We start from the raw sequence: 17,759 nt of genomic DNA, 5'->3' as shown, positions 1-17,759 counted from the left end.
TCTAACCCTACACTTCCATCAACTAGAGAAAGAACAAAGAAAACCCAAAGTCAGTAGAAAGAAAGAAATCATAAAGATCAGAGCAGAAATAAATGAAACAGAAATGAAGAAAACAGTAGCAAAGATCAATAAAACTAAAAGCTGGTTCTTTGAGAAGATAAACAAAATTGATAAACCCTTAGCCAGACTCGTCAAGAAAAAAAGGGAGAGGAGGCAAGTCAATAAAATTCAAAAGAAAAAGGAGAAATCACAACTGACACTGCAGAAATACTAAAGGATTATAAGAGACTACTACAAACAACTACATGCCAATAAAATGGACAACCACGAAGAAATGAAGAAATTCTTGGAAAGGTACAATTTTCCAAGACTGAACCAGAAACAATTAGAAAATATAAACAGACATATCACAAGTAATGAAACTGAAACTATAATTAGAAAACTTCCAACAAACAGAAGTCCAGGACCAGATGGCTTCACAGGTGAATTCTATCAAACATTTAGAGAAGAGCTAACACCCATCCTTCTCAAACTCTTCCAAAAAATTGCAGAGGGAGAAACACTCCCAAATTCATTCTACAAAGCCACCATCACCCTGATACCAAAACCAGAAAAAGATATTGCAAAAAAATAAAATTATAGACCAGTGTCACTGATAAACATAGATGAAAAAATCCTGAACAAAATACCAGCAAACATAATCCAACAGCACATTAAAAGGATCATACACCATGATCAAGTGGGATTTATCCCAGGGATGCAAGGATTCTTCAATATATGCAAATCAATCAATGTGATACACCACGTTAACAAATTAAGGAATAAAAACCATATGATCATCTCAATAGATGCAGGAAAAGCTTTTGACAAAATTCAACACCCATTTATGATAAAAAACTCTCCAGAAAATGGGCATAGAGGGAACCTACCTCAACATAATAAAGGCCATATATGACAAACCCACAGCAAGCATCATACTCAATGGTGAAAAACTGAAAGCATTTCCACTAGGATCAGGAAGAAGACAAGGATGTCCACTCTCACCACTCTTATCTAACACAGTTTTGGAAGTCCTAGCCACAGCAATCAGAGAAGAAAAAGAAATAAAAGGAATACAAATTGGAAAAGAAGAAGTAAAACTGTCACTATTTGCCAATGACATGATACTATACATAGAAAATCCTAAAGATGCCACCAGAAAACTACTAGAACTAATCAATGAATTTGGTAAGGGTGCAGGATACAAAATTAATGCACAGAAATCTCTGGCATTCCTATACACCAACAGCGAAAAATCAAAAAGAGAAATTAAGGAAACACTCTCATTTATCACTCCAACAAAAAGCATAAAATACCTAGGAATAAACCCACATAAGGAGGCGAAAGACTTGTACTCAGAAAACTATAAAACACTGATGAAAGAAATCAAAGATGACATAAACAGATGGAGAAATATACCATGTTCTTGGAATGGAAGAATCAATATTGTGAAAATGACTATACTACCCAAAGCAATCTACAGATTCAATGAAATCCCTATCAAACTACCAATGGCATTCTTCACAGAATTAGAACAAAAAATCTTACAATTTGTATGGAAACACAAAAGACCCCAAATAGCCAAAGCAATCTTGAGAAAGAAAAACGGAGTTGGAGGAATCAGACTCCCTGACTTCAAACTATACGATAAAGCTACAGTAATCAAGACAGTATGGTTCTGGCACAGAAACAGAAATATAGATCAATGGTACAGGATAGAATGCCCAGAGATAAACCCACACACATACGGTCACCTAATTTACGACAAAGGTGGCAAGAACATACAATGGAGAAAAGACAGCCGCTTCAATAAGTGGTGCTGGGAAAACTGGACAGCTCCATGTAAAAGAATGAAATTAGAACACTACCTAACACCATACACAAAAATAAACTCCAAATGGATTAAAGACTTAAATGTAAGAACAGACACTATAAAACTTTTAGAGGAAAACATAGGAAAACCACTCTTTAACATAAACCACAGCAAGATCTTTTTTGACCCACTCCCTAGAGTAACAAATAAAAACAAAAATAAACAAATGGAACTTAATTAAACTTAAAAGCTTTTGCACAGCAAAGGAAACCATAAACAAGACAAAAAGACAACCCTCAGAATGGGAGAAAACATTTGCAAATGAAACAACAAATGATTAATCTCCAAAATATACAAACAGCTCATGGAGCTCCATACCAAGAAAACAAACAATCCAGTTAAAAAATGGGCACAAGACCAAGTAGACATTTCAACAAGGAAGACATACAGATGGCCAAGAGGCACATTAAAAGATGCTCAACATCACTAATTATTAGAGAAATGCAAATCAAAACTACAATGAGGTATCACCTCACGCCGGTCAGAATGGCCATTATCAAAAAAGCTAGAAACAATAAATGCTGAAGAGGGTGTGGTGAAAAGGGAACCCTCCTACACTGTTGGTGGGAATGTAAATTGATACAACCACTATGGAAAACAGTATGGAGGTTCCTTTAAAAACTAAAAATAGAACTAGCATATGACCCAGCAATCCCACTACTGGGCATATACCCTGAGAGAATCATAATTCAAAGAGAGACATGGACCACAATGTTCACTGCAGCACTATATACAATATCCAGGACATGGAATCAACCTAAATGTCCATCGACCAATGAATGGATAAAGACGATGTGGCACATATATACAATGGAATATTGCCCAGCTATAAAAAGAAACGAAACTGAGTTATTTGTTGTGAGGTGGATGGACCTAGAGTCTGTCATACAGAGTGAAGTAAGTTAGAAAAACAAATACAGTATGCTAACGCATATATATGGAATCTAAAAAAAATAAAATAAAAGGTAGTGATGAACCTAGTTGCAGGGCAGGAATAAAGAGGTAGACATAGAGAAAGGACTTGATGACATGGGGTGGGAGGGTGAAGCTGGGGCGAAGTGAGAGTGGCATCGACGTATATACACTACCGAATGTAAAACAGTTGGCTGGTGGGAAGTAGCAGCATAGCACACGGAGATCAGCTCTGTGCTTGGCAATGACCTAGAGGGGTGAGGCAGGGAGGATAGGAGGGAGGCGCAAGAGGGAGGGGATCCGGGGACATGTGTATGCATATGGCAGATTCCCTTTCTTGTGCAACAGAAGCTAACACGGTATTGTGAAGCAATTATACTCCAATAAAGATCTATTAAAAAAAAAAGTAAACTATATAAAGTACTCACCATTGTAGCCTTCAAGAACAGAATCAATAATAGGTCTGGCAGTTAAGTTATAAACATCTAGTTGTTTACTCTCTGGTCCAAAAACAGTATCAAAAGTAAACGTCTTTGGAGGTTCATTGGAAGAATCAGTCTTATGTACAGTGATAGTTCCCCTCATCTCATCCACACTGACAGCCTGTTTGTAGCACATTGATTTCTCTCTGTCATTCAGGGGCCGGCACCTAACCACCACCTTCACATTATCGCAGCTTTCCGGCTTCTCTGATTTATTGATCTGGTGGAGAAAATATTTACAAACAATGAAAAGAACATTTACTTTTACCTTCAATAGATTAAATTTAAAATTTGAAAAAGGCTACTTTGGCATCCTAGTGCCTTGCATACATTAAGCACTCCATAAATAGTTGTTAAATGCAATTAAAGATCTTACAGATATATAGAAAAAGCTTATTTAAAAAGATATGAAAATAGTTTCTTTTACGATACAAATGAGGGGAGAGGAAATCTTATTTACATTTACAGTTAATGCTATTCAGGCAGAAAATGAGAAAGTATATTAGAGACTTGTCTTTCTGCACAAAGTCCCTGACTTGCTCTGAGTTTCCTGCCTGTAGGAAAACACGTGTGAATATGGTTAATAACTTTAATCAAGAATCTAGTAATAGGTCCTCTGCTCCCCCTGAGACTTTTAGTGTTATTGATATTTTCTACAATGCATTAGTAAAAAAATTTTTTATCAAATAATATATGCAGGGCTTCCCAGGTGGCACAGTGGTTAAGAATCTGCCTGCCAATGTGGGGGACACGGGTTCGAGCCCTGGTCCGGGAAGATCCTACATGCCGGGGAGCAACTAAGCCCGTGTGCTACAACTGAGCCTGTGCTCTAGAGCCTGAGAGCCATAACTACTAAAGCCCTCGAGCCTAGAGCCCGTACTCCACAAGAGAAGCCACTGCAATGAGAAGCCCGCAAAACCCAACGAAGACCCAATGCAGCCAAAAAGTAAAAATAAATTAATTAATTTAAAAAATAATAATAATAATATATCCTCATATAGTCTACTTTTTCTACAGAAGACAAGTGAAAGACAGAAAAGAAAGCCCAATGGCAGAAAAATGTTTTAGCTTGACTCTAACCTTATGAACATTTGTAATATGTAAAGTTTCAAATTTTGAAATTTTATGATTAAGAATCTATATTAAAATACAATTATTAAAGTGAAGAAGTTCAACAGCTTGGTTGAACAGATATTAAATTCCTACTGTTTCAGATACTCTTCTAAGCATTAGAGAAACAAACGTGAGCCATTGTCATTGACAAGGAACAGATTATATCAATTCAACACACTTCTTTCCATCTCTACTTTCAGCACCTTATTCTAGGTCACCATTATCTCACCCCGAACTATAAGAGACTCCTACCTGTACTACTGTATCTAATTAGGTTCCCCTATAGTCTGTTCTCTACTTGGCAGTCAGTTTCAACACAAATCTAATTATATCACTCTCCTACTTAAAACTCTTCAATGGTTTCCCACAGATCCTGGGATGAAGATCGAAATCCTTCAGGTGGTGTGTAAGATCTGGTTCTGGCCCATGTCTACTTCTCCAGTTTTCTTTCACAAGCTTGGCTTTCTTAGCCACAGCCACACTGGTTTTCTTTTAGGCCTTTTCTTGTCCCCATGATCCCTCTCACCACACTCCTTCCCAGGTGTGTTCCTTATGCCTAGAACATCCCCCACCCTCCTCTTCACTTACCCTGCAGACCTCAGCTCAATAGCCCCTTCATCTGGGAAGACTTTCCTGATTAGGTCAAATCCTTGTATAGGCCCTGATAACACCCTTCTCTCTCCTTCTCCGTTGGTTAAAATTTTACTTTTTTTTTTTGGCTCCTTATTTGATTAATGTCTGTGTCTCTATTTAACCCATAAGTTCCAAACTGGTAGTCAGTCAAGGGGCTGAATTCAGCCCACAAATGTCTTTTGCTTGGCTTATATTATTTAAAAATCTTTTGAATTAGTTGCTAAAAATTAAAAATTGAGAAATTTCACAAAAATAACAATTTCTAGATTCTCTTGGAAAAAATAGATGATCTGACATCTGTAGGTCAGCATTCCTACATGGCAACACTTAATTCACCAGAATCTATTTCTGTCTATTGTATGACACCCATCCACTTCATTCATTAATGTTAAGTGTCTTTGTCCCTGTATGTATGTATGGTTTTCACCTCCGCCCTAGAAGGCGTCTCTCTTCTCAAGTTCAAGAACCTGGCTGGTTTTGCTCAATATTGTATCTCCAGTGCCTAGCATGGGGTTGGTGCCCAATAACTGTTGAATGAATTGATAAATAAATAGAAAGCAACAAGTAGCAAATATTAAGCATTTAATGCTAAAAGTCAAGCACTGTCCTTCAAGTCTCCTGCCTGATAACCCCAGAAGGAAAAGTTTAATTACATAGGAATGAAGGGCCCAGAAAGATTAAATAATTACCCAAGGCTTCGCAACCAGTAAATAACCAGCCACTGCTCAACTGTTCTTCATTACCCTATAATGGACTTACGACGCCTCCTCATTAGGTGGACGATAACAATCTGTGATAGCCTACAAGACAAACATACCACCACCCACCACTCACCCCCCTCACGTAAATAGCCGGCCATAACTCAAGTGTTCTCCATGACCCTATATTGGACTTAACGACGGCCCCCCTTTTTTTTTTTTTTTTTTTTTTGCGGTACGCGGTCCTCTCACTGTTGTGGCCTCTCCCGTTGCGGAGCACAGGCTCCGGACGCGCAGGCTCAGCGGCCATGGCTCACGGGCCCAACCGCTCCGCGGCATGTGGTATCTTCCCAGACCGGGGCACGAAACCGTGTCCCCTGCATCGGCAGACGGACTCTCAACCACTGCGCCACCAGGGAAGCCCACGACGGCCCCTTATTAAGTGCAAGTTAACAGTCTGTGAAATCCTACAAGACAAACATACCGCCACCCACCACTCACTCCCCTCACACACAAAGACACCTACGGGTTACATTCTGCACTGTAAGCTAGAGCGCTACGAGAGGAATGACAGCTCTAGTCAGCAGCCTGGGGTAGAGGCAGACAGCCCGTGCTTTGCTGCCTTCCAGAGCTTGGCTCCTCGGCGTAGAGACCCCACGGGGTGCGAGGCATCAAAACCCGACCCTCCGTGGTTGCTCCTAGAGGCCCTACCCAGAGGACAGGGCTGGGAGCGAGAGCGCATCCTCTGGCACAGTGCCTTTATGTCAAGCAGCCCAGGCCTTGCGGGATGCAGCAGCAACGAAGACCGCAAGGCCTGCCGCGGGCCCCTCCCAGGGTCGGCTGGACCCCCCCAGTCCAGGGCCCACCGGCCTGGCTCCCCAACCGCTTGGCCCGCCCGGCACTGCCCTGCCCTGCCCTGCCCTGCCCCGCCCCACCCCACCCCGGCCGCCCGCCTGCTCCGCGCCTCCATGGTAACGGCCGCGCCACCCGGCCAGGCCGCAAGGATGAGGAGAAACCCCAGCGGCTGAGTGACCCTACTCACCGGCATCGTTGCTTCCTCCCGTACTCGGCGGACGTTCCCGCCCGGGGTGCAGTCCAATGACGCCGGGTTCGCAGGAGAGGCGGGTCAGAGATTATCGAAAGACCGCCTGGGCGCTCCCGAGACTGCGGCTCCTCTGGCGAGAGCGCGCTGTGCGCAGGCGCACTCCGAGCTCGCCCCGCCCTATCCCCTTGCCCGAGGCGTCTTCGGTCTCTTGCATTGCGCCTGCGCCGAGACTTTCGGAGTCCGTCTCCTAGGACGCCAGACTGAGGCTGCGCCTGCGCAATGCCGCCATTCTACTGTGTTGGAAATCTGGCCTGATTTTGGGCTGGGAGACCTGCCTACCACCGCGGGGGGGGAGGAGGAGGCAATCCTAGACCGGCAATGCCCATCTTCTAGCACTTGCAATACTCCGAATATTAAAAACAACAATAGCAATTGTACATTGTGTCCCCTCTGAAGAGCCAAAAACTTTACATACATTATTGCGCTTGATTGCCGACTTGTTTATCACCTGTCTCACCATTAGGTGAGGTCGTGAGGGACTTTGTCGGTATTCTCACAATTACCTCCAGAGCCTAGAATACGACCTGGCACAGAGTAAGTTTTCAATAAATATTCGTGAAAGAAAGGATGATCTATCCTCTTTCTTGTCCGAACCTGTCTCTGAACACCACTCTGCTTGGATATGTAATAGACATTTCAAGTTTATCGTGTCCAAAATTGAAACGTTGATTCCCGCTTCCCATCCCCTGGTAGTACCCACATCACCCCTGTCAAACATAAAATAAATAAATAAGTAATTTAAAAGGCTAATCGCAATAAATGTAAGCTGAATTCTGACAATTTCTCAGGTCAAACCACAGTCTTTTTCTCTCATACTCAATGCCCAATCTTTCTATAGAACTAGTTGTCTCTATCTTCAGAATAGAACCAGAATCCGACCACTTCTACCACCACCATCTCTCACCTGTGTTACTAAACAGCTCAGAGCTGGTTTCCTTGCTGTTCATCCTTGCCATCCTAGTCTACTTTCAACACAGGAGCCAGAGGGCTGGTGTTAAAACATGAATCAGATACTGTCTTTTCTCCATTCAAAACCTGCCAATGATTTCTCATCTCACAGAATAAAAGTCACAGGCCCTCTCCCGGTTTCCTGCAATGTTCTCTCTTACTCATTATTGCAAGCTATCCCCCTTGCACCAGCTCCACCTGGCCTCCTTGATTCATCTGACATTGCAGGCATGGTTTCCTGTTAGAATACAAGGGCTTTTATGCTTCCAGTAGGAGCTAATAAAAATACTTAGTGTCAGCATACTGTTTTAAGTGCTTTAATTCATTTTTAAATTATTAATTTAATTTACATTATAACCTTTTGAAATAGGTACTATTAGTCATTTTAATAGAAAACAGGAGTAACTATTTCACAGATTTAAAAAACTGAAGCATAGAGCCATTAAGTAACTTGTCCAAGGTCATACCTACAGGCAATGACAAAGCCCAGATCCAAATCCAGGCCCCGGAAAGCTCCCCCTGTAGATAGCTGCTTGACTCCCTCACCTCCTTCAGAATATCTTTGTTCACACATCACCTTCTCAGTGAACCCTACCAATGATCTTTCTATTTCAAATTCCAACCTTCAGCCCCAGTCTTCTTATCTCCCCTCCCTACTTTATATTTCTTCATAGTACTTATCACTCTCTGATATACTGTAAATATATCAGCTTTATTGAGATATAATCACACATCATACAATTCACCAATTTAAATTGTACAATTCAATGATTTTTACTATATACAGAGTTGTGCAACCATAACCACAATCAATTTTAAACATTTTCATCCCCCCAAAAAGAAACACTACACTCATAGCCATCATTCCTCCTTCCCCCGCTGCAACATCCCAGCCCTAGGAAACCACTACTCTACTTTCTGTATCTATAGATTTGCCTGTTTTGGACATTTCATATAAATGGAATTATATAATATGTGACCTTCTGTGAAATGACGTCTATCACTTAGAATAATGTTTTCAAGATTCATCCCTTTTGTAACACATATCAGTAATCCTTTATGTTTTATGGCTAAATAATGTTCCATTGTATGGATATACCACATTTTTATCTATTTGTCAATTGATGGACATTTGGGTTGTTTCCACTTTTTGGTACTATGGATAATGCTGCTACAAGTTTTTGTGTGAACGTTTCATTTCCCTTGAGTATATACTACAAGTGGAATTGATGGATCATTTGGTAACTCTAAATAACATTCTGAGGAACTGCCAAGTTGTTTTCCACAGTGGCTGTACCACCAGCAATGTATGAGGTTTATAATTTCTCCACATCCTCACCAACACTTGCTATTGTCTTACCTTTCTTATTACAGCCATCCTACTGGTATAAAATAGCGTCTCATTGTGGTTTCTATTTGTACTTCCTTGATGACTAATGATGTTGGACATCACTTCATGTGCTATTGACCATTTGAATATCTTCTTCAGAGAAATGTCTAGTCAATTCTTTGCGCTTTTCATCTGTCTTTTCATTATTAAGTTGTTAAGAATTCTTTATATATTCTAAATACAAGTCTCTTTTCAGATATATGATATACACGTTTTCTATTATGTGTGTTGTCTTTTTAATTTCTGGATGCTGTTCTGTGTGCTCTTACATTTAGATCTATGATCTATTTTGAGTTATTTTTGTATATGATATGGTATAGGGATCCAGCTTCATTTTTCCACATGTGAATATTCATCTGTCCCATCACCATTTGCTGAAAAGACTGTTTTTCCCCCCACTGGATTATTGTGGCAACCTTGTCAAATATCAATTGGTCATAAATATGAGGGCTGTTTTCCAGACTCACAATTCAATTCCATTGGTCTATATGTCTATCCAATACTATACTGTCTTTTTTTTTTTAAGGATTGGGTATTTTATTTTTTTATTTTTAATTTTATTTTATCTATTTATTTATTTGGCTGTGCCGGATCTTAGTTGCAGCATGCCGGATCTTTTAGTTGTGGCATGCAAACTCCTAGTTGCAGCATGTGAACTCTTAGTTGCGGTATGTGGGATCTAGTTCCCTGACCAGAGATCAAACCCAGGCTCCCTGCATTGGGAGCCCGGAGACTTAGCCACTGGACCACCAGGGAAGTCCCTATACTGTCTTGATTACTATAGCCTTGTAGTAAGTTTTGAAATCAGATACTGTGAAGCCTCCATCTTATTCTGCTTTTCCAAGATAGTTTTGGCCATTTTGAATTCCTTGCATGTTCATAGAAATTTTAGAAACACCTTGCCAATTTCTGAAAAAAAAGACAGCTGGAAACTTAACAGGGATTATGTTCAATTTATAGATCAATTCATGTAGTATTGCCATTTTAACAATTTAAATCTTCCAATTCATAAACACGGAATGTCTCTCTATGTATTATATTTAGGTCTTCTTTAATTTCTTTCTGTGATGTCTGTAGTTTTCAACATAGAAATATGCCCCCAAGGGTAACCACTGCCTTGACTCTAACATTATAGTTCCCTTCTTTATACTTTGTATAAATGGAATCATACAGTATGAATTCTTTGTATCTGTCTCCCTACATTCAATATTGTTTGTGAGATTCTTCCTTATCGGGTATAGCAGTTCATTCTTTTCCAATGTGGTGTAGTATCCCATTGTGTGAATATACCACAATTTGTTTATCCGTGTTTATCCCATTCAACTGTTAATGGACATTTGGGTTGTATCCAGTTTGGGGCTATTACAAATAGTGCTGCTGTGAACATCATGTAGGTGTCTTTTGGTGCACACACATGCATTTCTGTTGGACATTTACTTAGGAGTGGATTTGCTGGGGTTTCCATATATTCTACTCGTGTTTGTTGTCTCTTTCCTGACTAGAATATAAGTTCCACGTCTATTCTATCCACTGTTATGTCCCAGCGCCTAACGCATTGCACTGCTTCAATAAATTACCTTCTCAAGGATGGCGTGGTCACCAGCTGCTTCATCCCGGGCTAGGGACTCCGCTCGGGACTCTGCGCCTGGGGCGCGGGCTTTGGGTGGGGAAAGAGGCGCTCAGTGGAGGGATGTGGGGGTGGAGTAAGAGCCCGCCCCGCCCCGCCCGGTCCCGTGGCAGCCCCAGCTGCAAGTCCCGGGCGCTGGGTTAGAAAAAGCCGAGCTAAGCCGGGACCCAGACCCGGGATCTGGCGCTGCCATGGCTTCCGGCGGGCGGCCCGCGCCGGAGACGTCCGCCTTGGAGATAAGATCCGTCCGGCGTCCAGGTGAGAGTCCGGACGAAAGTCTGGGCGAAACAGTCCTTCGCTGTCTTCTCCCGCCGCCTGCGTGGAAAGTCTCTCTCCCCGCGGCGATCCGGAGAAGTTTCCCGGAGGCTTGCCTGCGCGGAGCGGTCAGTCTCCCGGAGCCGTCGTGGACCAGACCCATGCGGAGGGCAATGCGGCCTCGGCCAGCTGCGCGCCCCGCCCCCGGCGCCGCTCTGGGGCCACCGCCCCCGCCGCCCCCAGTTCCCAGCCGGCCCGGGCTGGTGCGGAGAGACTGGGGAGGCGTCCTGGACGAGCGCCAGCTGGACGCCCACCTGACCCAGGCCCTGGGCCGCGAGGCGCGCCTGTGGCTGGGGGGCCGACTCCAGGTACCGGTTCCCGCGGGGGCCCCTCCCGAGAGCACGTTCATCCTCCTCCTCACGCGCGCACGGGACGCGGCCGGGTTCCACCTGCACCCGCGATCAGGTGAGCCGCACCCTGGAGCACGCACCTTCCCCAGGTGCGTCCCCCGCACGAGGCAAGAGTCGAGATTCGCCAGCTTCTCACTGAGACGGTGCTTCTCTAGTAGGTGTTTTGGAGGAGGGCTTGAGTTGGGGAACTCTGCTGAAGACCAAAAAACGGGCACAGGAGGGAGAGGGTCTGAATGGGGGAGGCGCTGGGTAAGAGAGGCCCTTTATCCGACAGCGATTTAAGGTGAAGAGGCTTCTTACAGCCCCTCTGGTCACCGTAAGCAGCAGACCGTCCAGCCACTGATAGACCGAGACTGGCCACCAGCGACCTTCCCTCCTCTGCCCCACCTCCTCCTTCCAGCAGGTGGAGATTTGCGAAGCTTTCCAGGAAGTCGTGTTGGGGCTCCTGAGAGTTGAGAACATCTTTGGCTTCTCCCAGACCACTCTTAACCTGGCTCTCACTATCTTCAGCCGCCTCATAGTTTCAGTAAAGGTAGGGAAGTCTATGAGGGATGGTGACAGATGTTGGGGGCGCAAACTGACCTCTATTTCCCATTGCTGCCTAAGAGGTGAGCCATCCCAGGTGCTCAAACTGAGCCTCATCAATTCAGTAAATGGCTCCAAGTGGTAGAACTGGAATTGAAACATCCTACCATCTGCCTGTCTGACTCTGTGTTGTGTGGCCGTCAGGGGTCAACTTGGGGAGCATGAGAAGACCTAGCTGGGAAAGGACTCCCTTTGTGATGAGGTGGGGTGTGCTCGTCTGGACCAGTACAATGCAGCCTGAGGTCAGGATGGGACTGTGTGTTCCCTGAGATGGTGCCATATTTCCCACCTCCAGTCAGTCCTCTAACAAAGGACTATTGACGAGTTATCTGTGGTTCTGAAACCAGGAGGTTTTTACTTGTCACATCTAAAAATGGGGGTAACCTCCTTGTGGATAAATACAATCAGTCTTTTAAAAAAAGTTAAAAAGGCAAAACTTAATTTCTTAAAAAAAAAACCCACAGACGCTTTACAGTTAGTTTCTGGCATTCATATTCTGATCATATGTGTTTCTTCCATACTGCAGATAAAAAAGTGTTTACTCCATTGTGTTACAATTACTTCCTTGAGACTTGCTGCAAAAGTTAATGAAGAAGAGGAGGTATGCATCCCTGGAAGCTCATTCAGGGCTGCTTTTAAGGTATAGGGGTGTGTAACACTGGAAACACTCAAGTTTCCTGAAAGGTCTGTGGCCTTGGGAATGGGCATTTTGGAAAAGTCATACCTTCTAGGATTTCTGCTGTCCCTTCCTTAGGCTTGTCAGACTTTGGGACCCCACAAATGGGTAATTAGGACAGCAGAATTGTCCTGGCCCAGCAAACCCAGAGGTCTGACTTCCTAGCAGACATAATCTTGCCTCATTGGTTGATGCCACATGCCACCTCCCATTAAGCAGAAGAGAAAGGCCTCCCAAACCATATGGCCTAATGACCACCCCCAGAAACTACATCTAAGAAAGCTGCTTGAGACTTAAGGACTTGGCTGTGTCAAAGAAACGTATTCAGGGACTCTAGGACCCTTCTCCAAGAGCGGCAGGAGGGCCACGTGCAGTGGGTGGAAGAGAAGCCCCCATAAGTGCTTCAGGCTTGCTTGAACTTCTCAGTTTCACTGTGGCTTCTTTTCAGAAGATCCTCTCCCAATATCCTTCCCAGACCTCCCTTCCTTCCTCCCTCCCCCCAAACCTGTCCCCCTTTGGGGGATAGTGGAACCACTGCCATTTCTACAAGGTCTCCCTTGGCTGATCTCAGGGTCCATGGGGGCAGAAAAAGTCACTTGTGTGTCCAGTTCCAAACCTTCAATAAAATTTATTTTAACCCTGTTTATGAGAATATAATTTGTGCCCCCAAAGATGCTTTTATCCAACTAAAAATCAAGTAAATAACCCTTAAAAGAAATATTTCTAGAGGTTATAGTAGTAATACTACTATACAGTTATATAGTTATATAGTAATACTTTTTTATCTAAAAAAGTAGGACCAAGTCTTCAGTGCACTTGGTACTTGCATGTTTACTCATAGACAAGCCTTATTAGTTTCTCTGGGGAAAAGTCATAGTTTTTCCAGAACTGAACTGCCTTCAATAAGGGCTGAGAGGAATGTGTTTGCAGCTATGGTGTTGCCAAAACCATGGGAGGTTTTATCAATGAGTCTGTCTGACGCAGACCAGGAAGCTCAAAGGCATACTCCTCTCTATGACAAGGAATCATGGTAGGGATTGGGAACAGGGAATGGGTGGAGCCCACAGCTGGAAAGCTTTGAGTGCGTTCTTACAGCTGAATGGGGGAGACGGCACAGCCCCAGCCTCCAAAGCACCTTCAGGTATGAGCTGGAGTGCAGTTGGGGATCAAGACCTGTTGGCAGCAGGTGACCATGTGACATTCACTACATATTGTCACAATACCTGGGGACTTGACAGATAGCCAAGATCTGGTTTGGTCTTTCTTTCAGAAGCATTTTCTGTGGTCACTGGAAGACAACTCTACTTGGGTCATGGATGCCCAGTCCCCAGGGATAAGAAAACAAAAGCTACCATGACATGGTGTAGGGCTTTGGCCTCTTTATTTTCTTTTTACAGTTAATTCCACGCATAAGAGAATTCATAAAGCACTATGGCTCTGGCTATTCCCCGAATGAGCTGCTGAGGATGGAGCTGGCTATTTTGGACAAACTTCACTGGGACCTCTACAGTGGGACACCGCTGGACTTCTTGACCATAGTAAGTACGAGTCTACCCTGGACTCACTGTGCCTTTAGAAAAGCTGTTCACAACATAGGATGGCAAAGCACACGTCCTTGCATATGCAGCACAGTGAGGTGACCCACAAGGCTCGCAACATATGGAAGAGTGAAATGTTGTCTTAAATCCAACACAGTTCCACCAGACTCCCACTTCCAAAGGACATTAAATTACCTTTACAAAGATATTTAGATGGCACTATTATGGTGAGTTTCTCTTTTAAATACACACTGCAAAAATATTTAACTTTCCATTCTATGAATACTGTACATAAAAATCTGTCTGCTTTTGCTACACTTTACACACATTCACTTAGCTGTCTTTATTCACCTACACACAATCCTTATTGAGGCTTTAGACCATATTGATCTGGCACTTAAAAATGTCGTATTCGTTTGTATTTGTTTTAGTTAGAGAATGATGGTCATCCTTTAGAATATGATTCTGTTAGTAAGGCAAAATTATGCAATGTGGAAATGTCATGGGGTTTTGGTCTGTTATGAAGCATGAAGATTAAATCACTAAGGGCTGTATCAGTATGAAAACTGGCCACTGTTGCCAAGCTGCAGAGTTTCCTCTCATGTCAAGCAGATACAAGTTAACTTTTCTGCTACCTTAATCTTGAGTCGTATGCTTCTATTTTTCGGAATTGAAACACTGTCATCTGGGTACTTTAGGCTCTTAATGAGCATGTCACAAAGCAGACTGTCTTTTTCTCTCCAGGGTTGAAGCTGAGCTTGGCCACAGAGTGGGTATTAAGCCTCAAGCCCCTTGGGGGGCCATGAATGGGAATGAAAAGGGTTGGGCAACATTTGATATTCCCTGATGAAAATTTAAATTGTTTGCACTTTTGGTCATTGATATATGAAAAGTATGGGGTTTTCTGTTCTAACATTAAAAACCACGGTCTCCAGTTCCACGCCCTGGTGGTCCTGGGCTGGCCCCATGTGAAGGAGCTGCTGCCTCAGAGGAATCCTTCCCTCCACGTCGCGTCCCTGACCAGGCAGCTGCAGCACTGTATGGCGGGCCACCAGCTGCTGCAGTTCAAGGGCTCCACACTGGCCTTGGTCATCATCACCTTAGAGTTGGAGAGGCTCATGCCCGACTGCTGTACTCCTATATCTGATCTGCTAAAGAAAGCACAGGTAGACATCAACTTTGCCCCAGACCAGGCTCTCAGTTTTGCCCCTTCAGCTGATGCACTCTGCCCCCAAAAGGGTACCTGTGGCTCTTCTTGGCCCTTGTGGGCTCCAGAAGATGCTCTGGCCATGATGACTCTGAAGAGTCTTCCTAAGGGCTAGGCTTTCCACACATGGCATATCCTCTGGACTTGAGTATTAGATACACATTCCCTTCACCAGAGTGGGTTTCTCTGACAGTGAGTGAAGCTTTATCTCAGTAGCAGCCCTTGTAGTCAAGAGGATGTGGGGACATGTCTAGCTCAGGAGGAAGCAAACCTGAGCTTAATACTAGGGAGTGTAAATTTCAGACCCCTCACCCTCTGTATGGTACCAGGCACCAGGATACCCTGAGTAGGCAATGGGAGGTCAGAATCACTCAGGATGGACAGGGTAAGATGGAATGCAGTTAGAATAATGACAGTTTTTGCTGAGGCTGAAGATGGGTGTTCCTGAGATGGTGGGGTTAATTTTCTTAAGTTGGGTGGTTGGACCTTCCTGAAATTGCTCCATGCTAATATTTCGGCACTGAGTTGCTCATTCTTTAGAATGTAAAATGATTCTGCCTCAAGGATGACCACTCTGTTTTAATTACAGGTCGGTATTAGGCAGTGGAACCACTGCAAAGAACTTGTAAAGCAGCAGCTGACAAGTTTTTAGTCATCCTCCCGCACAGACAACTTTCTGGTTCACCTGCCAGCCTCTGTGCCCCTACCCCAGTGCCCTTTAGAGCATAATGGCAATCCCTCCTTGCTTGGACTCCTCTATATTGTAGGCTTTATGGATCCTATAACAAGAAAAGGTGGCCCTGAAAGAGCAACTGAGAAAACATTCCTGTCTTCAGAAAAAAATAAGGGGGCAAAAAAGACAGGTCAGGGTCCCTAAAGGGAAGGGTAATCTGACAAACTGAACCCCCGCCTCCCTCTGAGCCCTGGGCCCGAGACCAGGGAGAAGGAGTAAATGCTCATACTGCAGCTTGCTTTTTCTTCCTTCTCCAGCGAGGGCTGTATCAGCCCCTAAGAAGCTGGACTATGAGGCCAGAGGTAGGCCTTGCTCAGGGCCGAAGGGCTGGGCTGGTGCTGACAGACAAGTTCTTGCTGCTCCACCTGCCAGAGCTGGCCAGGTCCTTCCAGCTTCCCAGGCTTGTACCAAGAACATGTGCAGGTTTCAAGTCCCAAGTACTCTGTCCACCCCTGCAGAAATGGGATAGTCTCTCCAGATAGATTTACCTCGACTTGGCCAGGATTTAAGTCTTTTCTTCATAAGGACTCGATTTATAAAGTATGCTTTATTTAATGTACAGCAACTTGATCAAGCTTTAGGCCAATTTCTCCTTTGTTACTCTTAAGCAAAGTAGTTTATTAGCTTTAACTAGAGGGATTCTTGTGTTAAAGCAGAACACTTCAAGGTGACCCTTGTGATGGGGAGAGACAGCTCCCAGAGCTTTTGGTTGAGGTGAGCAGGTGCTGAGGCTGAGGCCGCCTCCACCAATGCCAGGAGGAGGGAGAGATCACTGACGTGGCTGAGGGAGGTGAAACTATAGAGCCATTCTCTAGGCAGTGGAGTCCAGCTGGCAGCGATGCCCACTGGGGCTGTGTAAGTAGTGCTGGGGATATGAATGACTGAACCACACATTTATAGGTAATTTGTGAAGTCCTTCCACTGTGAACAGTTTTTTGTAAACGTGCTAAGCCATGCAGAGTGTGATCTGCTACCAGCTGCAAAATAGCCGAGGACTAGATATATATAATAGTGTCTGTACTGTAGTCAGCACAAATCTCTACCTTTTGTTGAAACAAATTTGCTTGTTGGAGCTTTTGTTAAAATACACCTTAATTCCTGAATTCAGCCCTGTCTGAGTCTTATTTTTTATGTATTAGATACCTTGCATTTAGAGTTGATAGAGTCAAATACACTTGAAATACATCTCTCGAGCCCTGTCAGTAACTGTCCTCTAGTCCAGCACAGAGGGACATGCTGAGGGGCAGCCTGCTGCTCATGGCCACAGCTCCCTCTGCCTCCTTCCTTCCATCGGGAGTGGGCACTGTCACTGGTGGGGCAGGGGCTCATCCTGAGAGCCCACACCAGCTCACGCTGTCTCTGACTTCAGGAAACTGCTGAGAGGTATCTGGACCCCCTTAACTAAGTAAGCTGCATCCCCAGAGCTAAACCAACTCTCAGTCTCTTGGAAAAAGGAGATAGTAGACCTGTGAGCCACAGTATGGGGGTAAGGGATAGCCTTGCTGCTTCATCTTTCTGTAAATAATATTCCCCTT

General features: G+C 44.0%; 2 protein-coding genes across 3 annotated transcripts in view; one reads left to right on the top strand and one right to left on the bottom strand.

Annotated features, from left to right (window-relative positions):
* Positions 1-6,798, bottom strand: part of KIF3A (kinesin family member 3A) — a gene marked incomplete at its 5' end in the record, with an annotated part of 72,009 nt that extends 65,211 nt beyond the window's left edge. Inside the window, 2 exons of one of the 2 annotated variants that reach the window (XM_079703604.1) lie at positions 3,253-3,526; positions 6,415-6,798. In XM_079703604.1, coding sequence (XP_079559730.1) covers positions 3,253-3,526; positions 6,415-6,798 — 658 coding nt within the window. Of the gene's footprint in view, positions 1-3,252; positions 3,527-6,408 lie in introns of both variants that reach the window. The other variant, XM_079703605.1, reaches the window with a different exon arrangement.
* A 4,213-nt stretch (positions 6,799-11,011) lies between these two features.
* CCNI2 (cyclin I family member 2) lies at positions 11,012-16,693 on the top strand (the record flags this gene model as incomplete). The annotated part of the gene is given in 8 exon segments (XM_079701560.1): positions 11,012-11,443; positions 11,886-12,017; positions 12,597-12,671; positions 14,144-14,284; positions 15,220-15,450; positions 16,081-16,140; positions 16,144-16,354; positions 16,482-16,693. Coding segments are annotated over 8 exon segments (1,494 nt in total).
* Between the last annotated feature and the right edge of the window lie 1,066 nt (positions 16,694-17,759).

This window comes from Hyperoodon ampullatus, assembly GCF_949752795.1.
Source record: "Hyperoodon ampullatus genome assembly, chromosome: 4".
NCBI lineage: Eukaryota > Metazoa > Chordata > Mammalia > Artiodactyla > Ziphiidae > Hyperoodon > Hyperoodon ampullatus.
The sequence above is the reverse complement of the archived record's forward strand: the minus strand, read 5'-3'. Positions and strand labels throughout refer to the sequence as shown.